Raw genomic sequence first — 27,554 nt, forward strand, 5'->3', positions numbered from 1 at the left:
CGGGAGGTATCGGAGTTTGGCCGGACTGTAATAGCTGTTGAAACCTTTCTAGCGAGGCGCGTAATTTGCTGGTTATTTTTGGATAACTCGGCCTTTCGTGCAGCACAGACGTCATCCGTTTCCCCAGCGATAACACATCCAAGTGAAGAAACGGTGTCGCGAAAGCGAACTAACTTCATCAGCTTGACACATTCATTGCACATCCAAAATAAATTTGGGTTCTCCGCAAGTTTTTTTCAAAAACGACCTGTTAAGTTGTTTCCCACATTGCATATGTACCACATTTTTGCAAAAACCCATACATTCGATAAAGTCGTCATCCGATTTGACGGTTTTCGCGCAGTGATCGCATGCACTTGCCATAATGCGTACCGATTTGAGAGTGCGAACAATGAAATATAGATGGCGCTGCGTTCGGTGGAAAGTTTTAGTGGTTAAGTCACAGAAGTTCACTCAATTGCGTTCTTCGCTGGTTTTTTCGCAACACAAAAGCAAACAGGAGACACTTTCACACTGCACAATAACAATGTTAAAAAATTCTCAGTCGATTAACACGACAAACAATGATAAAAACTTCACAAATCTCGTCAAAAAGTAAAAACAGTTAGAGCGATTTATATAAACAACAAATCGGTAGAAATACACGAATCATGAATCACATTTCCACTGACAGCACGAAACTTGACGAAACACTAACGCCAACCGTACACTGGGGTTACAAATGTACCCCACGCCATCTTTGACACCTGCTTCCACGAAGGCTATAAGCAAACTGGCTATACCACCTTTTCCTACTCTTACTAGGAACTCTAAATTGAATTACGGTTAGGATCCCAGTCAGTAAATGCCGAATTCTCATCTTCACACGGATCCAAAGAATGCGTGGGGTACATTTGTACCCCAGTGCAACGTTCTAGGGTTAAATGTTTTCCATGTTCATTTGTTCACTAATAAGCCAGTATCTTACTCTTAACACTGCTCGCGTGCAAGGTTTGGGCCTATTTATTTTGTGTGGAAATTCATTTTTTTCATTTCAGCTTCCGATTTCGCTTACTTAGGGTGTTTTCATAGCACCTGCTTCACGATGCAAAAATTTCAAATTAAGTTAACAATAATATGCGCTGTTTTATTGTGTAGTGTGATGATTACCGCATCGTTGAACATGCCGGCTTTTAAATGTTGTGTTGACCAACGTACGAATAAGGTACGAATCGAATTATTTTAGCATCTTTTTGCGTTGCATTTCTTCTTTATTCAAGATGGTCTGCGCGACTTTTCATCTTTTTCATTAAAACAGCCATTGAGGTTGTAAATGAAGGCTAGAATCATATTGTGTATTTCTAGATCAAATAAATCACCTTAATATTTACCGATTGTACCGATTGTAGAAACGTATCTTTTAAATATGAGAATGAACATATTCAAGATCAATTGAAACTAAAAAGTTGATTTTCCGGTAGTTTCTGATTGAATAAAATATATCATGTGAAAGACACGTCTTTCTTTATTATAATAGTGGAAAAACCTATCAAAGATTTTCGACTATTAAACCACTTTGAAAATACTTGGCATTTTTTTTAAATTGAATATTTTCCAGAATACGGCGGAATTGATATCATAGAAAGCATCTTTGAGATTTAAGGGGAGAATGATAAAACACTTATTATAGCCCGAGTTTAGTTCGGTTTAAGACATTAGTACCCGTCATTGCAAGAATGGCTGCATCTTGATGTCAGAGAAATACATATCAATAATTTGAAGCAAGTTTTCAACCTATATATGACATATTATGGCCCATGCTGCGCACAAACCATATCAGGGTAAGTAACCAAGTTTTATCCCGTACGGAAAACAGATGTATTCAAGTTTTATATGATGTAATCACTCTGAAAGTCGGTTTTTTAACCGAGGCCCGGAGAGCCGTGTCTCATATACCGTTCGGCTCAGTTCGTCGAGATCGGCAAATGTCGGTATGTGTGCATGTATTTTCTAAACTCACTCACTTTTTTCAGGGACGGCTGATGGCGAACCGCTCAAACTTAATTTTATTCTTCATTAATGAAAAGTACAACGCTCCCATAAGCTGCTATTGATTTTTTTTTGTCGATCGGACTTCCGTTTCCGGAGTTACGGGTTGAATAGTGTGGTCACATAGCAAATTCTCATATAAACTGGTAATACATACTTAGATTTGCGGGTCAAGATTCTAAACAGCTTTGACCACATTGACTACCTATGACGGTTCTTGATGTCCCCGGGTACTTTCCAAGTTCGTAAGTTAATGTCACATCTTTTTCACAGTGAATTCTATACAAGCTTGATTTAAATTGAAAGATACCATACTTCCATGGACTGCCATTGAATTTCATTCATATCTGACATTTGGCTCCGGAGTTACAGGTTGGTTATTTCGGCCACATGGAAATCCCCCATATAAACCGGTAGAATCGTAATACTTCATAGGTTAAAAATCCATTGAAAGGGTCATCAAATTGTTTCTATTTGCAAGTCTCGATCATTGATGGCCAATCAAAGATTCCTCGGATATATTGTCCACTATCGGCAGTTCCGGAATTTTCGGGTTGTGGACGTATTTTATTGATTTTATTCGACAATTTTATTAATTGTGTGTTTAGGCTATCGTGAATTCGGTTGATTTCTCAGTTTTTTTTGTATTTAGGTATTGCCCTTATATTTAAAAAGTATTGATGCTTTGTTGGCTGAGCATAAGCACTAAAGCAACTAACAGAATTTTCATAGCATCTTTCATTACCTTTAGACAATTCTAATAATCTAACAATCGTACAATGGTATCGTTCGCTCTATAATGTAGTTAAGTGCATTAAAGGTACATTGATTGATATAGTAACAAACATGACAACAATGTTCCATAAATACCTTCTAGTCTTAATGCGACTGTAAGAGAACATGGGGAAACATGACCAGGTTTTCAGTTAAACCTGCATAAATCTCTAAAAAAGTTTTCAATCCTTTCAAAGTCTTTAAGATATAATGTACAAAGGTATTGTGTGTGTTCATGATTTTGCGCAGAATTTTCAATTTGCTTTTGAAAAAGTTATAAAAGTTTCTACGTGATCTGCAGGGAGATTTGACTAAGGCGTGGGAAGACTAGACCAAGAGAATTTTGAAAAATCACAACAAAAAATAATGATATAAAACAAAGTGTAATCCTTTTTTTTCATATTGTCGAGATACTTAGGTAGTATCAAAACATATAAAAGGATTGCATTTTATCAATTTCGACTGTTTTTAATGCATTTCCTTTTAAGGATTACTTATAATGCTTACATTGCATGTTCACACACACGAAATCAGCCATATTACTGCTAACTTTGTTTACTAGTACTACAAGATGTAGCCTGATATTTGATGAGGGATTTTTTTGTGATGTGATTAACATTAACAGTAGCTACCACAGCATAGTAAATATCAGAACATTTTTATCTTTCTTCAGTTTACTGGTCAAGTCTCCTTAACATTAGTTATTTGCGTTCAATGTCGTGCAAATTTTAGTAATAACTATTTCAATGTTCGGATTTATGTAAAATCATTTCACTAGTTCATAAAGAATAAAATAATGTATGAGTACTTTAAAAGTAATTATTACTCGAGTAGATATGTCCATACAAAGTTTGATAAAAACGTAAAAAAATTAAAGCAAATTTATTAATTACGGAATATTTTCTATGAGGAAAGGATTTTTTATTCCAAGCTTTTAAAATTACCTAAAGGAACAAGAATAAAAAAATATTTGAAATTTTTTTAAGAACCTTATAGTCCACGTTATAGCCTATAATAGAATTCTGGGCTTGGTCAAGTCTCCCCATGTTCCCTTTCTGTCCGTAAGAAGATCTTTGTCACACATGTCCATAGCGAACTAGGGCCACCATTTGTACACATTTGTTTTTCAAGCACATTGCTTTGAGTGTTTAGCAGTAATATTCGAAAGGCATCACCTTGAATATAACCAAACATGCTGAACATGTTTTTGAAGATCTATGACGAAAAAATATTTACACAGCTAAACGACCGTTTGACAAAGCTACAACCTAGAAAAAGATTTCACGAACAGTAGAGTAGAGTGGGGTCAAGTAGGTCAGTGATCTTTGGCGAGCCCGTGCGCGGTATTTTTGCACTAACTTTGACAAACAAGAACTCGTTGGAAAGTTTATAAATCTGGCAACGTTTTGGCAATGAATTTATGTTTGAATAAATATTTTTCAAGCTTAATCCAATAAGGCGAAGGAATATTTTTCGATATTTTTAAAATCTGGGGGTACGATGGGTCCAATATATTCGAGGTTAAATAAAACTATTTATAGGCTTAGAATATCACCGGCCCAACTTTATTTGAAGAGTATAAATACTGTAGATTATTGAAAAATTAATAAAAAAAATAATAAATGGAATCCATCGACGTCATGCGTGTACCTCTATGACAAGTTATTCTGATATTACTGTATTTGATAAACCCCTTCTGCGACTTATAAATAATAAAATTCACATTGCATTCAAAGTATGAGTCTCTAAAGCTTACAAGAAAAGATAAATTTTAGAGAACTGGCTTTATAAAAATCCCTAAATATCAGTGGCGGATCCAGAGGGGGGGGGTCTTGGGGGTCCGGACCCCCCCCCGAAAATTTTTAATTTCATGAGAAATTTTAAAGTAGTTTCTATTTTAAATTCATTCTAAATTCTAAAACATTCCAAATCAGATTCGTTCACCAACACTGATTTTAATTAAATGAGGGTATTACATATTACGTATTGTACAATGAACATTTCAACATCGAAATTTCGGACCCCTCCAAATTTTTTTTCTGGATCCGCTCCTGCTAAATATTGAAAGGACTAGGGGTTTGCCCAGAAACATAAAGAGTATTTCCGTTTTTTGGAGCTAGAATCAATTCTACGCTAGTTGAGTCTTGTCAGTAAGAACCTACCTGAACTTTTCCTTACTAAGGAGAAATATATCATGTTGTTTTTAACATCGATATACTGCAGTCATATAGCCTTCATGCTTTCAACCAAATTTTTTAGAATGAAATTATCAACAACTTTGCTGAAGACACCAAATCTCTTATTATTTTTCAAGAGTTAATTCTCTATAACTACCTATATGAGAATTAATCAATAAAATTTTTATATCAAGGTATGCGCTGTTTTATGATGGAAAACTTCAAAGTTAAGGATTTTTTAATTAGTTGATCTTGAACGTTGAATTTTTTTTTCGAAAATGCATCCCACTTTAAAAGATCGCAAGGAAGGGCCAGCCCCCGGATGCACTTTTTTTATTTCGATTATAGAGGTTTTAACTTTAAGGTCATTCGCCTCTTCGGGTTAGAAAAATCTCTTATGAATTTTTTTTTAACCCTATGTACGGGGTCGGGACTCGAACCCAGGTGCGCTGCGTACATGGCAATCGATTTACCAATACGCTACGACCCCACCGGATGCACTTCTTAAACACGGCATTGAGAAACTATATGAAGTCCTACACCATATTGTGCCGAAAATATGAGTGGAAGAAGAAGTGCCTGCTAGCTGGCTAGACGGCCTCATTTGCCCCCTCTTTAGGAAAGCGCATAGACTGGTGTGAAATAATTACCGAGGAATAACCCTTCTTAATTCGGTGTTCAAAATCCTGCACCGTATTCTGTTCAACAGATTGAGACCGCTTGAGGAGTCCTTTGCCGGCGAATACCCAGCCAGATTTCGTGATGGTCGATCAACGACGGATCAAATGTTTACCCTGAGACAAATCCTCAATAAATTCTGAGAGTACAATTTGCAGACACATCATCTTCATGTTCATTGTTGTTTTCCAACATTTTCGTGTATCACTGACCACAACGCAGCCGCACAAATAACAGCATCGTATTGTTTAAACCATGTCGGAGTTAACCAAATATTTTATACCGGATTAAAAGTTAAACCGGTTTAATAAGAGCTAGTACGCCTTGGAGCTTACGGCAATAAAAGTATTGAAGAGAGATACTTGATGTCTTCAGCAAAGTTGTTCGCAACAGTAAGAACTGCAAATTTGCTGAAGACATCATCTCAACATACTTGCTTAAAAGAATGTTAATGACAATATCTCACGTTCAAAGTTTTTTAAAAAAACATAATACAGTTAGATAGTGCACATTCCATTAAATTCTCCGAACATATTATTGAAAAAAAATTAGCCCTTTTGGCGTTAAAAATTAATTACATGTTTTTTGATATTATTTGTAGATATTGGAAAACGGTAAAAAATCTTTGTCCGCATTTAATGTTAAATATCATCTTTTTAAGTAGTCCATCCCCAACAATCTGTAGCTCGTTCGAAAGGTACATGTATGTACAAATAAATATAAAAATCATTTGCTACGTTGTCAATTTTGACAGAAATTTAAAAAAAAACCGCAAAAAATGCCTTCTGTGTAATATTCATATCTTGGAAACTGAACATCGGAATCTAAAACAAATCAATAGCGTTCTAAGTGTTTGGACTTTCATTTGAAATCAGTTTGGATAAAATCGGTTCAGCTGGTGATGTCCGATTTCTGCAAATAATTGATTATCCGCTAATCTAATAATTTTCGATTGCATGATTTACAGCTTCGGTTATTTGACCAAAATAATCTATTATTATTAGTTAGCCAACCCAAAAATAAATGGTCGCATGATATTTTTAGAAACGCGTGTTGGTTTTGTTGAGCGATTTTCATGCAGTTTAATAATTGTCACTGGTGGATTTTGATGTCGATTAAACAGTTACGTGATTTACTCGATTCGACCGAACGCTTAAAATGGACTATTGGTTGTTGACTATTTGTGGAAAACCTTCATCTCAAGGCGGAAAATTGTTTGTTCTTACTAACTGATAGACGTGTAAATTATGCATAAATTATACGAAAGAAATAAGTTTCATTTATTATTAATCTAAACTCTAAAAAATGAGACATGATAAAAATATTTCACATTTATTAGTATAGTCCTACGTCAACAGTAGAGCTGTCCCGAGTAGTTCTTAAGGCTCAAGTTACCTCAAGGCTTGGTAGTATGCGTAAGAAAAATTGTGTTCAGCTTTGCCACCAGATTATCCATTTAAACCTTTTCAAAACTCTAAAAGAAGAATATCAGTCGATTTATTAGATCATCACGATTCAATTCATGCAAAATACCTGCTGGAAAAACCATCGGCATAGCTGGATGGTGGTTTTGAAAAAGTGGCTGTGATTTTTTATCACACTACCACACCGAGCTGGGGTACGCAACACAACTGCGCAATGAAAAAACCACAGCCACTTTTTCAAAAGCACCATTTAGCTAAGCCGATGGTTTTTTCAGCAGGTATTTTGCATTAATTGAATCGTGATGATCTAATAAATCGACTGATATTCTTCTTTTAGAGTTTTAAAAAGGTTTAAATGGATAATCCGGTGGCAAAGCTGAACACAAATTTTCCTACGCACACTACCAAGCGTTCAATTCTAACACATGCTTAAAAAAGGTAACTTGAACCTTAATTAAATTACATTTTTTGTTTTCGTCATATTTTCAGCTTTCAACGTTGAAGATATTCAACATAGTGATTTTAATATGTTTGTATGAGAGCTGAGAATGTTGCGAAGAATTGTTAGTAGTAGTGACAATGTACAATCGAGTTTTTAATATTCTACAATCATTTTACAATTCATTACTGTTGCGTCTCGCAACTGACCGGGACGTCATTTCTGATTCTATAACACCGTTTCGTAATAGAACATTTTATTTAAAACGAATGTTATAAATTTCCTGGAAATTAATACACATTAGCTTATATATTATTGATCACATTCAGGCTTACATTTAGTGCGAATCCATCCCGGCCAACGCTGTTTACGATCTAACGGAAATTTGACAGCGTAGGCCTGTTGATAGATTAGAGCAAGATCAAGATTAGTGAACCAAGAGGTGCGCGCATTATGCGCAACATTCCCCCCCAGTACAATGAAGTTATTGGGCTTTATTTTACTATCACTACACCGATTGATTCACGACCATGGTTGCACAACACTTAAAGCTCATTTGGAACTAATCAATCTTACACATAGGATATTTAAACAAAACAAGTGTTCATAGGTGGTGAAGATTTCGTTTGTTGGAAAGTTCCGCGTTTCGCTTAAACTGGCTGCTTTGTTGCTGCTCCAGACGACACACACATTTTGGAATTCTACGCATATAGCGTACCCAGTTCGTTTTCGGTAGTCCAAGCAGCTCTAGTTGCCTCCAGCCGACTTTCACAACGATCGAGTTTCTTCCACCCTTGTTGAACGACTTCTATGTCCCGATAAAGGTTTCACTTCCGCTAATATCTACGGCCATCGCTGGTAGCTATTGTTTTGCTGCTGACGCTGATTTCTCCATGCCAACGCAGCCTTTTGTTTGCTACCGTCGATCTAGTGTGCCATAAATGAAATTTATAATGTTGCGTCTCGCAACTGACCGGGACGTCATTTCTGATTCTATAACACCGTTTCGTAATAGAACATTTTATTTAAAACGAATGTTATAAATTTCCTGGAAATTAATACACATTAGCTTATATATTATTGATCACATTCAGGCTTACATTTAGTGCGAATCCATCCCGGCCAACGCTGTTTACGATCTAACGGAAATTTGACAGCGTAGGCCTGTTGATAGATTAGAGCAAGATCAAGATTAGTGAACCAAGAGGTGCGCGCATTATGCGCAACAATTACAATTTCTCGTTACCCGCCAAAAAGTGGAGTCATGCAGCAAAGGGCTAAGTGGGTCTTAAGACCATAAACAAGAAACTTTTTTTAAGTGACACCAGCCCCACAAAGGCAATTTAAAACAAAATCGGTATGGCCCCATTCAATGTATCATACATTTCTAAGACATTTGGCATAAAAATACGAAATTGATTTCTGGGAATTTCAAATTTTGACAACTTTGCGGTACACCTTAATCAGGAACGATTGCGCTTAAATGATGAAATTTCGAAGTCACCATCATCTCATCAGCAGTCTGGACATATGTGCTTGCGGGATATCATTCATGGCGAGTTGTTAGGCTAATAAGCTGCATTATAAACTCAAAACCGTATAATGTAGTAGGGATACACAAGGTAAATTAGATTGAATACACCCAATTATGATAAGAGCATTTTATATATGAGAAAATCACCCCAATTAAATAATTGAGACTTTGGTGTTTTTTCCTTAGTTACTCTTAATCAATTATCTTTCAGATATATTCAAAATGATTTGAAAGTAAGCCTGCAGGGAAAATTGCAGGAAACTCACACAGCTTACTTAATATTGCTGAATGAATGCTGTTAACCCCGCAATTCTTCAAATTGATCCTAGTCAAGTAAATCTACCCTGGATATGCCCACACACTAATTAATGTTCTAAAAGTTTAGTTATATAAAACTATATTAAACTACCATTCCACCCTCAAATCACTACAAGTATATATGTACATAGTATTCATTACTCACATCATGAACGACCAAGAAGAGCAGCATCGAAATCCTCAGTAGCAATTTTGGCGGCAAAAGAATCCCAAAGTTTCCCATGTTGTAGGCTGCAGTGCAAGTAGCTATTTTTATCTTCGGTCTATTCTGGGAAACGTCCACTCCACTTGTTGTTGTCTCTGCGCCGATTTGTCCCGTATCCTTCGCAGCAGGTCGCACAAACACAACCGGAGACACCCGCGGTTCGACTAGATATTTCCTTCAATCAGCAAATGCAGTTTATTTTGTGGGTTTCAGACGCTATATAAAAATACCGCCCCCACAAGCTCAAGGTGGGTAGCTTGTATTCACAAATCTCTGCTCGAAAGGGGTTTGTTTCCTTTTGGTTTTCCTACTCAGCCACACACTTTTGTGTTCACTTTTCCCTGTTCCCTGCAGCCAAAAGGCACACGCACACCACCCCGGGATGGGAAAATTCAATTAAATTTCTTCTTGTCGGAAGCTTTCGGTTTTCCCAATACACTACTAGCGCGCTTTCTTTCGAGTCAACCATAAATTTTGTCACAATTAATCCTCGGTCACGTTTTGCAATCACTGGCACACAAATGCAGTCACTCCCACTAGCCTCAAGCGGTGTAAAAATGCCTCCGCACGCTACGATTCGCAAGCAATGATTCACTTATGAAAAACGGGGAACAATTTCTTGCACCTCTTCTGCACTACTAACTAGCCACACGTTTCGAGGATGCGGGGAAAGCAGCGGAATTCAATGTGTATGATGGAAACTCAGGATGTAGTCCAGTGTAATCACTACCGCTTGTTGCTCAGTCTCGTGACAGGAATCGCCTGAAGTGTGGCGAACTTGTACAATCCTTTTTATAGCTATTCGGCAGGTCCTCCGGCTGCAAACCGTACGGTATGAATGAAAGCGATGCGTGCGCAAGCGCTTGGTTATTCAAGTTTTCGACGGCCCGAAGCAGTGCTTCCATTCAGGAACGATGTTTTCCCAGGACTGTGAGCTACGAAGGTTGCTCTCGGTGACAGGGATGTGTTTGTGATGACGGAAAGCTTTCCTCTTTTGCGGGAAGCTTTCCGCTGGCTGTGTGCCGTGGAATTATGGAACATATAATGGGATGTGAATTATTGGGTGAGTATAATATTTTTAAAAGGGTTTTGAACGATTTTATCAAAATCATTCAAGTTAAAGCCACACTTGTGGATGTATCTTAATCAAAATTTATGTTTCTCAGAGCACTGCATAAAAATCAGTAACGCGATATTAAATCTTAAAACGCTTTTAATTCACCTAAATCTCCCTCTTCGGATATTACATCGACAAAATTAGCATGAGACAACATAATTGCGAGAAATTTCGAAAGTCACATCAAATCTAAGGTTAAACGAAAAAATGGCCTTTAACATAGGCAGACAATCGACTTATTACTAATGCTTTGTGAATAACATATTTAAGTTCTTCATTTATTGAAGAATTTATGGAAAAACTGAATTCCCTATATGTTATACTGGGCCGAAAAATAAAAAAAAAATTAGTTCGTATATTTGAATTACATATTCATAACAGCGTTGATTCAAATTTTCATGGCGTTCTGAGAAGTAGAACTGAAATTGCTGCTTTTGATAACACGCTACTTCAACGCGATATAAACTTCGATATAAACTTTTTCTAAAAGTTTCGGATACTGTTGTATTCACAATAGTTCACTAACTACAACACAAAATAATGGACAAAATATTTCAATCTGCCGGTTGTCACGGTAAAGATGGACACGTCTATTTATAGCAGGACACATGCTAGTGAACCCGGGTGATTCGTAGTTATGCTGTCTAAGCTCGACCCTCATTAGCAGAAGATAAAGATTAAGCCCGTACGATATTAAGCCTGTTCTAATGACCCTGCCACTTCTAGTTTTCCGGTCTGTTCACCTCCTTGCTCTCACTTGAGTACTATGGCTCTAATTTTCATAACTTTCCCTAACTAGTAATCTCTAGCTAATTGAATGTCGTTAAAATGTAAAAAAGAAAATGTGACTAACATAGTCGATATAAAAAAAAATTATTGCGAACTTTTTCCGCTCGTTTTCTCAATTTCTTAGAAACAAGGGGAACGGAAATGTAGTCATGGGCAGTAAAGTAGGCCACCTTTTGAAAGTTGTAGCAAAGATCTTAGAGTAAGCTAGATCAATTATCATCGAGAAGATAACCCATGCCGTACCATGAAAATTCAAGTTAATGCCGGGAGGAGTTTCACAATATCACAAAGTTGCCGATTTCCAACCTAGGTCCAACCAATCCTGCATTAAATTGAATAAATTGAAAATCACGTAAGGTGTTTGATGTTCCTGGAAGCGTTGGAAACTCTTTCTTTTTGTTCCTTCTCGATTTTCCAAGACCAGGTGCTGTTTTCTTCGGATTTGTGGCAGAGCTATCTTCTGCTGGTATATTTGGCGGCCTTTCAAACGAGAAAAACTAGGAGTGGGTAATATCCGGGACATAACCGCGGTGTTGACGTAGGACTAAACTTGGGCATATCATATGACATTCATGGATAATTTGAGCCAATGCACTTTTTGAATGAATGTTTACTGGAAATTTCATGTCGAATGAGATTGCCACATTCACTGATTTTCTAGGACTTGCAAAAACCTACGGGTTTGTAGATTAATTTGATATACATTTGCTTATATGAATCACTGGTACATGTACAGCAGACTTGACAGGCGCAAACTCAATCCAAGTTATTAAATGGAACTTTCTAATTCAATTCTTTCTCCATTATGTTTTCATCCTAAAAAGAACGGTTTGCAGATAACTATTTTTGGTGATACCGGACGAGAATCCTTTCTAACGATTCGAACCTTGCCCGAATTCGCTTCTGCTGCGTACATACACGAACATTCCCCTTTCGCATCTTACATCGAATGAGCAATGTATATCGCAATGCGATCTCTTTTATAAACTTCTTAGTGCAGATGGAAGTCCATCCTTTTGTGCGACAAATGGAAATCTAGAGAAAATTTTCAATAGGACCTAAGTAACAATGAGAGATTCTCTTTGGGGTCTTTCTCTTCTGTTCATTACTCGGCCATTTCAACATTTACTACTCTGGTCTATGCATAATATTCTAGTAAAAACTTTCGATATGTACTGGAAAATTAGTGCAAAGTGTTGTAATGACGTCGTAATAAATGAAAGAGAAAGTAAACAAAGAGAGGCTCTCATTGTTACTTACGTCCTATTGAAAATTTTCTCTAGAAATATTTTCATCATTCTTTTTGGTGTGGCTTTCGCTTAGTAGCAGGGTTGCCACATTCACTAATGTTCTTGAAAGATTTGCAAAAACCACCAATCAAAGCAGGCTAATTAATGCTTTTACAAAATCTATCAAAATTTACGGTAAAATCTACGGAATCTACTACACAATTGTTTTGATTATTTCCCAACGAATCGCGCAAAAATCTGTTTGTTCCGTACAGCACAGCGCAAATAATTGACGTTAGAAAACAAATCGGCAACTTCAGCTACCAAACACACGATCGAAGCATTTTTCCGTCAATGTCACTTTTCTGACTCAAATTTTTGTAGGTATTTTCTTGCTTCCGTCCAATTGGTCAGTTTATTAGTTTTATCGTACATTTTTCGGATATTATTATAGAAAATAACTAACCCGATAAGAGGGAAGTTATTTTCCAAAGCACGAAATGGAAATTTCAATTATAATTCTTCTGAGAACGATTTTGTGGTCCTAATAAGAACCGTTTGTTGTGAATATTATTTCGCCGTTTCCCGCTCGGTATGATGATTATTCGCTTGGTATGGATAGCGCACAGATTGGTATCTTCCAACAAACTAACCAGACAGGCCTCGCTGGCTTCTTAGAGGGCCATTACGGCTGAGCTACGGAAGAGTAGATCGGTTTTGAAATGCTGTGCAATCTCACGAACCAGGCACTGGAAGAGCAGCTTGCGAATTAGTAACTCTGTCCACTTCTGAAAGCGATGAATTTCACGCAGGGCGACGACAGTTCTTGGTTGGCAGCGATAAGGCAGTAGCTATGATTTGGTTGGTTGTCCAAATGCAGCTTCTCGTTGAGCAGCACACGTACGTGTGTTCTGCTCTGTGGCTTAGACACGTCTGGCTTTAAGAAAAACTGTGACACCCATATTTATAGGTTCTAGCATTAATGTTGATTCGCATTAAAAGTAGTTTTTGAACTTTTTAAACAAGTTTTATATAGCAAACAAGGTATCAATAGCAAGCGTTGAACGTTTTCCTTTCGATTTATGAAACAATATTAGTAATTCCTTTAGTAGGAGAAAAGTTATTAAGGTTCAAAGTGTACGTAACGCATCCGTTTTGAAAATTTTGAAATGACACCCAGTATAGTAGAGAAAGACGTAAGTCCTACGTCAAAAATATTATTACAAAGACCCGCTGCTTGTAATTAGTGCAATACTGCATGAATGACGCGCGGCACAAACAAACGATCATGCAGGCAATCCTTGTCGAAGAAGACGCAAAACAGTCTCGCACGGTACGATTATCACTCAAAATTTATCGCTCACTGGAGCAAGGGGTTATTGAAACAGCCAATCCCGTCCTTTAGTAGATCTACTCATGCCAAGTTCAAATCGATAACTACACCATCGATCTCAACTTTGTTTGCGGGAATGTCAACGCTTTAGTTCTCCATGGAAGTATTGTCGCAGTAACATCATTTGTTTGCTTTAGAACTTTCGAGATAACTTGCACAGCTGAATATTTCTGCGTCTTGCGGAATATTAGAATGCTTCGCGGACTATCTCTGATCCGAAAGAAGATCCGAAAGAAGATCGGATCGAAGTTCAATGTATTTGATTTTAAATGGAAGTCTTGTTCAACATTCATTTTGGGATCATTTGGGTCAATTCAGGCGTTTATTTATGCACGAGCCTAGAGCCAGACGCCAAGTGAAAAATGAAGAATTCGCAGAACAATCTGAATTTGATAGTAAAGAAATAACGCGGTCATCTATCTTCATACGACATATGGCTGAATGCAACCTATTTTATTAAAAACTGGAACGAAGAATATGTAAAAATCTTAATCAGCAATAACTAGATCATAACAGCATCTTTGTTTCATATGCTTGTGTGTTCCAGATTGCACATCTGGAATATAACCGAAATGCTGTGATGGCCCTTGGACTGGATCCACCAATCAGTTCCAAAATTGTTTCCTCAGTACACTTGATAAAAGGTTGAGTGCCAATATTTATAGTCTTCCTGAAATTTCAAACCAGACACACCAAGTTTTGGAAAAAGAAAGCCAAAGAGGCGCAAAACTGAGACTCCGCCAAGGGCGCCAGGAGACCACGCTACGGCTCATAGACCATTCGTCAAACCGTCAACGTACAAAAGAGCTTTTATAGAGTTAGAATATGGTGTCGTTGTTGCTATACGTCAGATAAATAATGATCATAACGACGATCAATAGTCAGTAACCGTATCCGTGTCCGCTGGTTTCAGGAAGATTTCCTGAACCTCTTTCGCTTCCGAGGAATTCCACAAACATCCGTCCGTAAATCGTTGAAGTTATGACCGATCATCTTAGATTCCGATGAAACCATTCAGGTTTCACCGACATGGATGAATAAACATTTTCCACAGCCAATAAGGGCAATCAAGAGCAATTTTTTAAAGGGCGTCAAAAAGTTTTTACATGCAGCATTTTTGAAAAAAAAAAGTTCGATTACCGTATTTTATACACTAAAACCATCTGAGAACGAATTACAGGAAATGAATACTTCCGTACGAAAAATATATACACTGAAAAAAATGTTATGTGATTTTTCACAAAAACAAAAATTTAGGTAAAAAAATTAAATTGCAAAAAAACCATTTCTTATTTTTTTATATTTGGTCAATGAAACCTAAAGAGAAAAGAATCATTTTGAATGTGATAGCATGATGAAGAACTTATCCGCAAAAAAGTTTTTCCAACAATAACTTTATACATAATTTTAAATTTCATACTAATTGACATACAAAACTGTAATTTCATTACAGAATATAATTCTATATATCATTTTAAATCAAAATGCCTTTAACAAAAATCTTCGAAAATTCGATAGTTTTCGACTTTTGCTCCAGCAAAAACAATTATTTGGTGTAATTATGCCCTTTTTAAAAGTTATTCGCGTTATCCCATCATAACCTATCTAATTTTTATCGTTGTAAATGCTTTCAATTGAAAAGTTTTTCTGACAACAACTTTTGACATATTTTTATAATTTATACTATTTGCAGTAAAAAATACAATTTTCTATTCTAAAGATTCTAAACGGAATTTTAAATCAAAAATCTCATCACAAAAATTTTCTGAAATGTAGTTCTCGAGATATTTTTAAATTTGTTTTAATAACACAATAATTTTATTTTATTATGGATGGAGAAACGCGAATAACTTATGAAAAGGTCGTAATAAAACAAAACAATTGTGTTGTTAAAACAAAATTTAAAATATATCGAAAACTACCACATTTCAAAAAATGTTTGTTATTAGCATTTTGGTTTGAAATTTTGATCAGAATCATATTCAAAAAGAATTTTTTTTCTTTTTTTTTCGAGAGTTGTCCCACTGGAGCTGTAGAGCTAGGTTCTCGGAAGGGCTCCCCGTCAGAAACACATACTACAATTTGCAGACGAGACAGGCAATGTCGCCCACTAAAACACTGCATTAGGCCAATTGTAGCGGGCCGTGATTCTGAATGTGATATTCATTGTACGGTTCAGGTATGTGCGGGCATAGGAACCCGCGATCGCGTGCATCATCGCGAAGAGCTCGAGCATTTGTAGTTAATGTGTTCGATCGCGTGTGCGTTTGTATGTCGCGTGTGCTAACGTGTATGTAACTTCGCGTGTATAAATTCTATTTTATAACCGTGTGCCTTTCGCATATTCGCGTGTGTTCTTGGGTAACCGCGCGGACCGTGAGTCTAATACTTTATTTTTTGGTGTACTGCTAAGATGCTAAAAGAGTGTGGGATCTTCCATATCACTAGAGTGCCCGGTGATGTCGCCATGGAACGTATTGTCTGGTGGATATGTGTTTTTTTTTGATTGGTCCTAGTGAATGTATGGACCTAAGTTATTAGGACAGAGAGTAATGGTTTCCGGACGTGACCGATTCATAAGCGCGCGAAAACGGACTTTTGTACGTTCGTGTTTGAGACAGCGTTTGAAACTTCGTGAGTGCTAAAACGTTCTCCTTACTATGTGGGTGTTATTAAGTTTGCGCGATCGCAAACGTAGGTGTGCGTTGTTAATCGCGAAGGGCTTAAGCGTTCGTACGTTAACGTGTTTGTCACGTGTGCTTGCGTTCATGTGACTTCACGTGTACAAGACTGGATTTTGTAACCGTGGCATTTCCTATATACGCGTGCGTTCTTGGATGGTCACGCGGACCTTCATTCTGATAGTTAGTTTTTGGTGTACAATTCACATTCTGACAGGGAGTAAGTTACCCCATATCACTAGAGTCCTCGGTCATGTCGCCATGTAACGTGGTGCCCAGTGGATATGAGAGCTTTCTTTTTTTAATTGATCAAATTGAAGGCAAGGACCTAGTCTGCTGATATCAAGGATAGAAATATCCGGAAGTGACCGATTCATGATCGTGCGAGTGCGGGAATTTTTAGGTTCACGATTGAGACTGCGTTTGAAAATTTATAAGAGCTGGGACATTCACTCTATCACCGGGATGTTATCATGTTTACGAGATCGCGGGTGTTGGTGCCGGGGATGGTCGCGAAGGGCTCAAGCATTTGTATATTAACGTGTTTGTCACGTATATGTGACTTAGCGTGTATAATTTTGATTTTATAATGATGTAGCGTGTATTCTTGTTTGATCGCGCGCGAACCGTGAATCTGATGCTTAATTTTTAGTGTATGGTACAGATGGTAGTCCGTTTCCCTTATGGGCAAACTTGAGTTACAGGTCACCATGTGTTGTTTAGTAAATATGAGTGTCACCTTTTTGATTGGTTCAACTGAAGGCATTAATCCAGACTGGTAAAACTTTCGGACGTGACCGTTTCATGATCGCGCGAGTGGTGGGTTAATGTTTGAGACCGCGTTTGGAAGTTTAAAGATGCCCCGTTTACTTAACTACCGGGGAGTTTTCATGTAATCGCGGGAGTAAGTATATGTTGATTATTGCAATTGCATGGTCGCGTTTGTGGCCAGGTTTGTGTTATCGCGAAGGTCACGAGTGTTTGTACCTATATGAGTATAGATAGCGCATAGTAGAGATTTACTAATAAAAGCAATCAAAACATGCCAAGCAAAAAAAAAAAAGATGCAAAGAGCTTGATTAGAAGTGTATAAATTGAACAATACTATTTTGGTATACATAAATAATGGAAAAGCAAACTAATAGATGTACAAAAGAAAAAGACAAATGAAGTAGAATAGAAAAACACATGTAACATGCAATCAAACTTGTTTAAATGCAGCAAATGTTGTATATTTATCATTAACGACAATTACATGCTGTTAGACTTTCATCATGCTGTGCTGGCCGGGAATGGATGACTCGCGTGCGTCGGTAAATTTATTTTACCCTAATTTATCCAACCCGACTTTCCCGAATGAATAGAACCAAATGCTCAGATTGATCACCCGAAGTATCAGCCACTATTCTATCATGTACGTCAGTTCTGCATCCATTCCCTGACCCAACTGTCACAAATACTCAGACGAATACATACGACTAGCACATAACAGTTGTACACTAGAACGAAAAACTACGATTATCACAAAGCTACAACTAATAGGTTTCTACTTATTCTACTTTATTAAATTAATTTAATTATTAAATTAATTTAATTAGTATATGCATGACGACGAAGTCGACCGATAAATGGACACACAATGACTCCCTCCGTAAGCCCCGTCCACCACAATTAGAACAATATTTGCAAACATGACACACAGCAAAAGTCAATCTACGTCGATCCGCCAGTCGGCCACGACACCGCGCATAGACCAGTGGTTTAGCGTTGGTATGCGCTGGTGCAGAGTATGAAAAAACACATAACATAAAAAAGGCGCATAAGCCCTCTCGGTTTCCTCGATGCACCACTATCGAGGCGTAAAATACCCATCTTAAAGCAATTGATGCTTGATGATGTTTTGCAATACCGTCAAACCCCTAAACCTTGGGGAGGGCAGAATCATATTCAATATTCAAAAAGAAAATTGTATTTTAACTGCAAATAGTATAAATTATATAAATATGTCAAAAGTTGCTGTTAGAAAAACTTTTTTTATTGAAAGGTTCTCCATATTTCAAATACATCGAAAAAGTTTCGTCTTTAAAACCATAAAAATAGATTGTTGACATTTTATGATGGGGTAACGCAAATAACTTTTATAAAAGGGCATAATTACACGAATTAATTGTTTTTGTTGAAGCTAAAATTACAAATATCTCGAAAACTATTGGAAAGTTTTGGAAGATTTTTGTTAAATGCATTTTCATTTGAAATGACATTTAGAATAATATTTTGAAGTAAAATTGTAGTTTCGTATGCCAATCAGTATGACATTTAAAAACATGTATAGAGTTATTGTTTGAAAAAGTTTATTACGTATAAGTTCTCCATCATATAATTACATTCAAAATGTTTCTTTTCCCTTCAGGTTTTTATTGACAAAATAAAAAAAATAAAAAAAATTGTTTTGTTTTTGTTAAAAATGACACAAACTTTTTTTCAGTGTATATTTTTTTCGCACGGAAGTATTCATTTCCTGTAACTCGTTCTCAGATAGTTTTGCTGTATAAAATACAGTAATAGAACAAAAAAAATAAAATTAATGCACGTAGAAACGTATACGCCCTTTTGAAAATTGCTCTTGTATCAAAATATTGCAATTGGCAGATAAAATCATAGAGATTCATAAACCGAACACAACTGCAAAGTTTAGTTCGAATCGACGATGGTCATTTTTGCGGTCGGCCTGTTTCTCATGGAATCCCTCTTCCAGTTGATCCAGAATCCGGAGCAGTACGGATTCTATTGGATTTAGTTGATCAATCGCGAACTGTTCGTTGGTTTTGTATGCATAAGTTCGAGTTTTTGTCTCTTCCAGGATAATTCACCAAGAAACCGAGCTCGTTGCATATTCCGTCTGAGCAATGCCAAAATAAAATACCAAAAAATACGAAAACTTTTCTAAGATGAATTCGTGCGACCAACGAAATCGTTCGTATTTACAATGCTCGAAAATACTTCGTTGCAGAAAACGACAAAAAAACTCGTGCATTGCACTATCAATTTCATTATATTTACGAATTTATTTTTTCGGTATTGAAAACATCGGAATCAAGAACAAACTAATAGAGTTCTGTCTGGGTCCTAGGCCTTTCATTTGAAATTGGTTTGGATAACATCGGTTCAGCAGTTGCCGAAAAACACGTATGAGAGTTTGTCCGTTACATACACACACAGGGAACAACAGGAACAACAATGACAGGAGTTCAGAGGCTTAACGACCTCCCCCACCCTGACCAACTACGAGTTGAGGAGTCTTGCTATGAAATGGTGAGGTTTATATTGGGCTCTGCAAAACCTCTAAAAACTCATAACTCCGAAACCAGCTCCGACGGAACGACTCTGTGCTGCTTCTGCTAAGATCCTAAGATTCCAGTAATCTAAGATCTTAGCAAAAAAGCACCCTAGCCCAACCGGAGTGCTTATTGGCACATCATAATGAATGCCAGTAACATCCTGAATACGGCATACTGATCATGGCGAACGTCAATGGACAGAATACGGACCGCGAATTGGATGGCTACTTTGGGTTGATAGGCGTGCTGTTCTACTTCCTGAGTAAGGAAGGATGACGCCGACCTGAAATGGCGAGTGGGCTAACAACACGGCTACCTCCGTCCCGTCAAAACCTTGGTAGGGGTCCGGGTACGTTCATAATTCGTCACCATTTAATTCGGTTACTAGGTTACTAGTTAGTTACTAGAATGGACCTTCCCCGATTTTACTCCAATCCGGCTCTGAACACTACTCCCCATGAATTATAGTGTCAACCCTAGCATAACCTCCCTGCTTCATAGATAATCATGGGATCAAAAGAAACGACTATGTACGAGTGGAGATAGCGGCCCGGAGTTGGGTCCCAATAAAATGGAGAAAAACAAAGAAACTCACACATACGGAACAAGCATGGCGAATATGTTCGCTAGAGGTGGTTTGGTGAGGTCACCACCACCAGCAGCAGCTGAAGCTATTCAGCAAGAACAGAAGGAGAGGAAGCAGCTGCAACAGCAGCAGCAGAAATAACTGCCAGAGCTGAACGGGATGAGTTACACCCCACCGAAGCCAAAAGCAGTGGCAGCGAAGTATTTGGCGGAGAAGCTCCACATGTTTGTGTACGCGAGAAACAATGTCCATGAGGACATTAAGGAGACGGATCACAGAATCCGAAAGGCGCTCAGCCGTGAAGGAGTATGACGCGGCAACGCGGAGGACTGATGTACATGAGCGAGCATTGGCGTCGGCTAAGGTTATTATCTTCCTAGCTTCTGTCGTTGCAGAAGGAAAAGACGTCACCCAAAAGCTGGAGTGCCGTTGTAGAAGAAACACAGGAAACAGCAGAAGCGGAAGAAAGAGCGAAAAGGGGAGCAGAAGAGGAACGGAAAATCTTCAGCTCGTCAGAAGGCGCCAAGAGGAGAAGCCATGCTCGTCAACGCCGCGACGCGACGACTTAGAACAGCGCTGCTCAAGAGAGGACTAGGGGCTGACGGATTTGGGGGTAAAAGTGGTAAGAATCAGGCCTCAATTTGAAGAAGGATTTCACGACGAACAGCTCGACCTTGCAGGAGACAATTACCAAATCAATAGGTAAAAAGGCTGAAGCTTAAGCCTTAAACCCAGAGATGGTGATTGTGTGCAAGGTCTTCGATAAAATCAGGACGGAAAACGAGCTGACAGGTGCACTGAGGCAGCAGTTTAACCAGAGCGATGTGCACATGACGATCCGGTTAAAGAAGCGGTACGGAAGAACTCAGACAACGATGATTCGTTTACTGGTAACCGCTGTCGATATAGCGCTGGAGGTAGGCAAAGTTACAGTTGGTTGGTCGAAATGCCCATTAAGAGCCGCCCCACGAGTGAATGGAGAAATGCTTCAAGTGTTTGAGTTTTGGACATTTGGTAGGGGCTTGCAAAGGCCCGGACAGATCCGGGATGTGCCGGAAATGCGGGTAGACTGCACACAGAAGCCGAAGTGTTTGTTTTGCACTCCAGCGAACGGAAACGACCATCAGACCGATGGCAGGCCAGCGGTAATGGAGATAATCCGCACAGCAACTGTTGTGGCAGTCTACGACAGACACTATGTGCAATGTCACGTTGATTGCAGAACCTTATTAAGTCGCCCTGGTAACTGTAACTGGGTGGCGGATGGATCGGGTGCGGCTGTGAATCAAGATTCCCCATTCAAGAAGTGCTAGAACGTTCATAATAGGGCTTCGTGATCGCCAAAATCAAGGACGTCTTCGTGTGCAGCTGTTACGCTCCTCCAAGGTGGAAAATGGAGCAGTTCAGCTTAATGTTGGAGCAGTTAACCGAGCAGTGGATCGGTCGGAAGCCGGTATTCATTGGTGATGACTTCAACGACTGGGCTGTGGAGTAGGACAGTAGAATAACAAACACAAGAAAAGCTCTAGCGACGTTAGACATACAATTGTGCAATGATTCTGTTAGCACATTTTGGAGAGACGGAATAGAGTCTATCATCGACGTCACATTCTGTAGTCCTACATTGACGGTGAACATGGATTGGAGAGTATGCGAATCCTATGAAAGTGCAGATGGCAACTCTTCTGGAAGTTCGATGATATGGCCCAGGAGAACGATAATTGTTCGCAGTATACCCAACTGCGGGGAAGTAGTAAAAGTAACACATCTACTACAGTGGCGGCAATGAGGCAGAAAAGTGGACTGTGTAGTGCTTGGTAAGCAGAAGCGACGGGCCATTAGATGGTGGTCGATGAGTGACCATATCTGCGTGTTGAGGATGAAGGGCCACTTCTTCAACTATAGATTGCTCAATACACATAGTGACCATCAGACGATTCGCTACCGTATCGGTCAAAAGAAATCCTGGTGCAGCACGATGATCGTCGAGCGAATGTGTAAGACAATAGCCTTCAACAAAGACCTCTTCGCTGAGGCGCCTCGGCCAAACGGCGGGACCGAGAACGTGAATGCGGCTGACCTAACAAGGATTGTGGCGGTTTGTGACGCCACAATGCCGTGAAAACGCAATAGACGGCGACCAGCTTACTGGGGGAACGAGAAGATAATACGCTTCGCGGTGATTGTCTCAGAGCCAGAAGGCGGACTCAGAGAGCAATATCGGATCCAGATAGAGAAGAACGCAAGGCAGCGTTTCGAGAAATCAGGCCGCTTTTAAACGAAAGATCAGACTTAGCAAGTCAGACTGCCACAAGGAGCTGTGCCGAGAAGTACACGCCAATCCCTGGGGCGACACGTACCGAGTCGTGATGGCGAAAATGAAGGGCTCGACGACGCCAGCCGAAATGTGTCCAAGTAAGCTGAAGATAATCGTCGAGGGTCTTTTCCCGAAGCACAATCCAAATATCTGGCTACCAACACCGTACGGCGAAGAAGAAGAAGAAGAAGAAGCAATCACGTACGATCGGCAAATGGCTAACGACGAGCTCGCAGAAACATCGAAGCGCCTCATCAAATAATCGGTCCATCGGTCCGGATGGAATACCAAACGTGGTGCAGAAAGCTGTGATCCTGGTATATCCGGACATTGCGCTGTGGTTATGATAAATGTAAAAAATGCGTTTAACAACGCCAGCTGAGAAGCCATCGCTGCACAGAATGAGGATTCCCGACTATCTATGTCAGATCCTGAAGAGCTACGTCTAGAGCAGAGTGCTGCTGTACGTGACGAAGGGGACCAAGCCAATGCGACTCACAGCGGACGTTCCTCAGGGATCCATTCTCGGTCAAACTCTATGAACAAGATTTAGGATGGAGTCTTAGCACGGCGTGGGTTTCGCGGACGACATGTCGCTAACGATGATGGGTGAGACACTTGGAGGTGAAGGTGTCGGTGACGGAGACAATAGACACGATTAAGAGCTGGATGAACGGTGTCAAGCTGCCAATAGCTCACCACAAGAACGGAAGTCTTGTTGGCCAGCAGCTGCAAAGCGGTAAAGCAGATGCAGATCGACGTCGGAGGGCACGTGACTGCATCGAAGCGTGCCCTGGAGCAGTTGGGAGTGAGAATCGACGACCGGTTGAGCTTCAACGATCACGTCGACTATGCCTACGAAAAGTCGACGAAGACAACGAACGCAATAGCGAGAATCATGCCAAACGTCCGCGGCCCGAGAAGCAGCACGATACTTCTGCTATCTACTGATTCGTCATCGATACTCCGATATGGGGTTTCTGCCTGGGGTGCAGCGCTGAAAACCAAGCCGAACCATGTAAAGCTGAACAGAATATTCCGGCCGATGGTCGTACAAATGGCGAGTGCTTACAGAACAATATCGTCGAAGGCAGTATGCGTTATCGCCAGGATGATCCCCATCTGCATCACTCTGACTGAGGACTTGGAATGCTACCAGCGGAGAAATGCACGTAATGCAAGGAGATTGATCCAAGCGGACTCGTTGGCCAAGTGGCAGCAGTAGTGGAACAACGCGGAGAAAGGAAGGTGGACCCACCGACTTATCCCAAATGTGTCGGCTTGGGTGCATAGGAAGCATGGAGTGGAGAGGTGAACTTCCATTTGACGCAGTTCTTGTCCGGGCACGGATGCTTCCGGAAGTACTTGCATCGGTTTGGACATGACTCATCACCTCTTTCTCGGGGTGTGTGAACGTGCAACAGACACTGGAACACGTGGTCTTTGAATGCCCTAGGTTCGAAGAAGTTCGTAAGGATATGCCTGGTGTGACAGTGGACAATATCGTTGAACAGATGTGAAACGACGAGTATATATGGGACGCTGTCGCTGGGCTCGGGTCGTCGGGGCGCCAGTGAACCGGACGTCAGGCTTCACCGGAACCGTCGGACTGACCTCGACACCCTAGCGGATAGCTCGCGAGTAGGCTAGATCCACCGCAGGTGATTAGACCGAGTAGACCGTGTCGAATAGCTAGTAGTGGGACGTTGTGGCACCAGTGAGCCGGAAGCTACGCTCCACCCGGAATCGATGGTTGGACCTCAGCATCTGCTGGCTGGCCCGTTGAGTAGGCTAGGTTCACCGCCAGAGACTAGATCGATTAGATCGGAACGAAACGAGGAACTAAACGGCTCACGGAAACGAACATCGGTAACGGGAGAAATCTACCGCAGGGGATTTCACAGTAGGGTAGATTCTCCACCGTGGACTATCCGACAAAATTGTGACGAAAATGCGAGCTAATTGACTCACAAAACAAACACTAGTTCCAAGAGAAATTCCATTGCCGGGAAACTCCTAGTAGGAGTAGGATAATATCCGAGTCGATCTCGATAAAGCTGGGAGCTAAATGGTTCATAGTGGCGGGTATCACTGTCGATAGAAATTCTTCCGTCGGGAAGCTATCGGTCGGAGAAGGATGAGTTCATCGTCGGGGACTATCGGAGAACCTCGTGATAAGGCCGGGAGCTGAATAACTCACGAAAACAGGAGCTAAATGACCCATGGAATCAGTATCTAAACGGCTTACGGAGACGAGAGCTAAATAGCGATGTAATAGATGGAGACAAGTAGCAAGAGAAGAGTCTAGAGTTAAATCAAAGCTCAAAGGTCATAACGAACCCTCACGAAATAATGCCTTGACGTAGTTCCGTGGAGAAGAAGGGCGTAAAGAGTATAGAGTGTTTTTAGTGGTTAGACACGAACGTGAGTCGTGAGTCCCACACAGTGCCAATAAACTACAGGCCAGGCTTTTCAAACTGAGTCGAATAGAATATGACACTCGGCCCTCTGGGCCGAATATAGATTAACGATTTTCAGAGTGATTGCATAACCTTTCTATATGAGAAAGGTAACAACAATTGTTTCCTCTCTTGTTTGTCTGTATATTGAATGCTTAGTTTTATATGTATATTGTACTTCTAGATTTTAGAAAGTTGTAAAATTTCTGAAAAACCATAGCCCCTTCTTTTGTTGATAGATTTGCATTTCTAGTTTTAAGATAGCTGTAAAACTTCTCGTCTTAGATATTTTATAAAAAAAATACATTAGGCGCGATGTTGTAGAAAACTTTGCTACTTCGACCGCAATTCAGGTTATATTTTATGACTAGGGAAGATAGATATAAAGAATGAACAAAAAATACCAAAAATTAAAACCGCAATGATGCAAAAATTCGAAAATCTGACAGATGCATGAAAGTAATTCATCCGCGCCGGATGCCATACGACTGTGTTTGTGAATACCATTTTATTGCTTTTCAACCATTCATTTGTATACCAAACGACACACTCACTTTTCATCTCGCATTCTAACCACAGTTCCCGAACGCCGCCAGGACAAAATTTCTTTCTTAAAATGGAAAAGTGATTAAATATTTTACTATCTATTGTTCGCAGCAGAAGGCTGAATGGACTAAAAATTGTAAAGAAAAAAAGTTTACCACGCTCGCCCACACGCTAATTTTACGGCCTCTGGCACACCAGCAAAGTGGGCACACAGCCAATACTCTTGGTTGCTACGGCTAGCTACTATCGCAGAACAATTCAGCTACGACAGCACCAGTCTGTGGTGGCATTCAACACCAGCAGATAAAGCAGGCTTTGATTTATGATTTGTGATCTCGAACTAGGCGAGAGTTGTCTCCACAGTGACAAGCTTGTCATTTACTGTGACACGTGTTTGAAAATACAGTGGTGTATTGGATTTTATTCGTCTTTGGAAAATTTTTGGCTATAAAAGGGTCATCCAAAATTGGTTACTCTGTTCATGTTTGGTTTGGTTTGAAACGTCATTATTATGATTTTTTCAATGAGTTATTTTATCGGACATAATCTATTTCATTAATCAGAGTCGATGTTGTCAATCCCAACGAACAAAAATAATTATTTTATAATGACTTGAAAATCTCGAAGAAAAAATTCTTTAAAATCTTTTTTTTTAATTATAAATTTATTTTGACCACTTATTGCCAACCTCATTAGCATTTTATACGACAATCACCAGGAAGTGATAGTCGAAATAAAACTTGAAAAGTTGCTTGATCCTAATCCATTTCACTGGAAGCTGTATCATAAAATTCGGTTTCGAAAATTGCTATATATGTAATAGGATGCTTATTTCAGGGGCTTTCAGTACCACCTACAGAACGACCCTTTCCTGTTCGATGAAACCCAACCCCACCATTTGCACCATTACCAAGTTTGTTCAAAGCACCTTCGATTCTCGTTCTCAGAGCTGTGAATTAGATTTAAAGTCATAATCTTCTATCTAAGCTTAACAGATGACATACTATCCTTACCACTTGTTTGTTCGGCCAAGCTGCTTCCATTCCCTTTCAAATTTTGCATGGCTTTAGAAACACCCAGAAATATATTCTTCATGCCATCGGAAAAAGTGTCTTTATTACGTTCGGCTGCAATGGTGCTCTGAATAAGAAAAGAATGGTTCCCAATAGATTTATCAAGTATGTATGTCATGTACCATTGCTTACCACAAATAAAAACAGAGGTACGATGATCACCATCAAATAATAAAACTTCATCGTTGTTAGAAATGTTACACTATGCACGATTGCAACACGTATGGTTGAAGCTCACAACTTTTATATTGTTTTATATTGCAGCAGACTCATCAGATTCCAGGGATCATTCCTGCTAAGTGTTTCAATCATAGGTGTTGAAACCAGCAATTGAGATCAATCGTTACAAAACGGTAGTATACAGTTCTACAAATCAGACTAATGGCTTGACAGTCCACATGCAAGTGTGAGAAAATCGGATGTGGAAGGTAATAAAAAAATAATCCTAA

At 39.3% G+C, this 27,554-nt stretch overlaps 1 protein-coding gene and 2 long non-coding RNA genes across 4 annotated transcripts in view; all 3 read right to left on the reverse strand.

Moving 5' to 3' along the window:
• The window catches only part of LOC131692195 (neuropeptide-like precursor 1), a 147,584-nt gene extending 137,233 nt beyond the window's left edge, over positions 1 to 10,351 (reverse strand). Inside the window, exon 1 of one of the 2 annotated variants that reach the window (XM_058979106.1) lies at positions 9,518 to 10,350. In XM_058979106.1, the coding sequence (XP_058835089.1) occupies positions 9,518 to 9,595 (78 nt within the window). In that variant the 5' untranslated portion in view covers positions 9,596 to 10,350. Of the gene's footprint in view, positions 1 to 9,517 lie in introns of both variants that reach the window. The other variant, XM_058979107.1, reaches the window with a different exon arrangement.
• Positions 7,604 to 8,675, reverse strand: LOC131692196 (uncharacterized). Its single transcript, XR_009305933.1, has 3 exons — positions 8,621 to 8,675; positions 7,856 to 8,568; positions 7,604 to 7,803 (listed from the first exon to the last, which is right to left on the reverse strand). It is a non-coding gene; the product is annotated as an uncharacterized LOC131692196 (long non-coding RNA).
• A 16,349-nt stretch (positions 10,352 to 26,700) lies between the features above and the next one.
• On the reverse strand, positions 26,701 to 27,378 carry LOC131692105 (uncharacterized). The gene is made up of 3 exons (XR_009305916.1): positions 27,238 to 27,378; positions 27,046 to 27,172; positions 26,701 to 26,981 (listed from the first exon to the last, which is right to left on the reverse strand). It is a non-coding gene; the product is annotated as an uncharacterized LOC131692105 (long non-coding RNA).
• Between the last annotated feature and the right edge of the window lie 176 nt (positions 27,379 to 27,554).

This window comes from Topomyia yanbarensis, chromosome 3 (assembly GCF_030247195.1).
Source record: "Topomyia yanbarensis strain Yona2022 chromosome 3, ASM3024719v1, whole genome shotgun sequence".
NCBI lineage: Eukaryota > Metazoa > Arthropoda > Insecta > Diptera > Culicidae > Topomyia > Topomyia yanbarensis.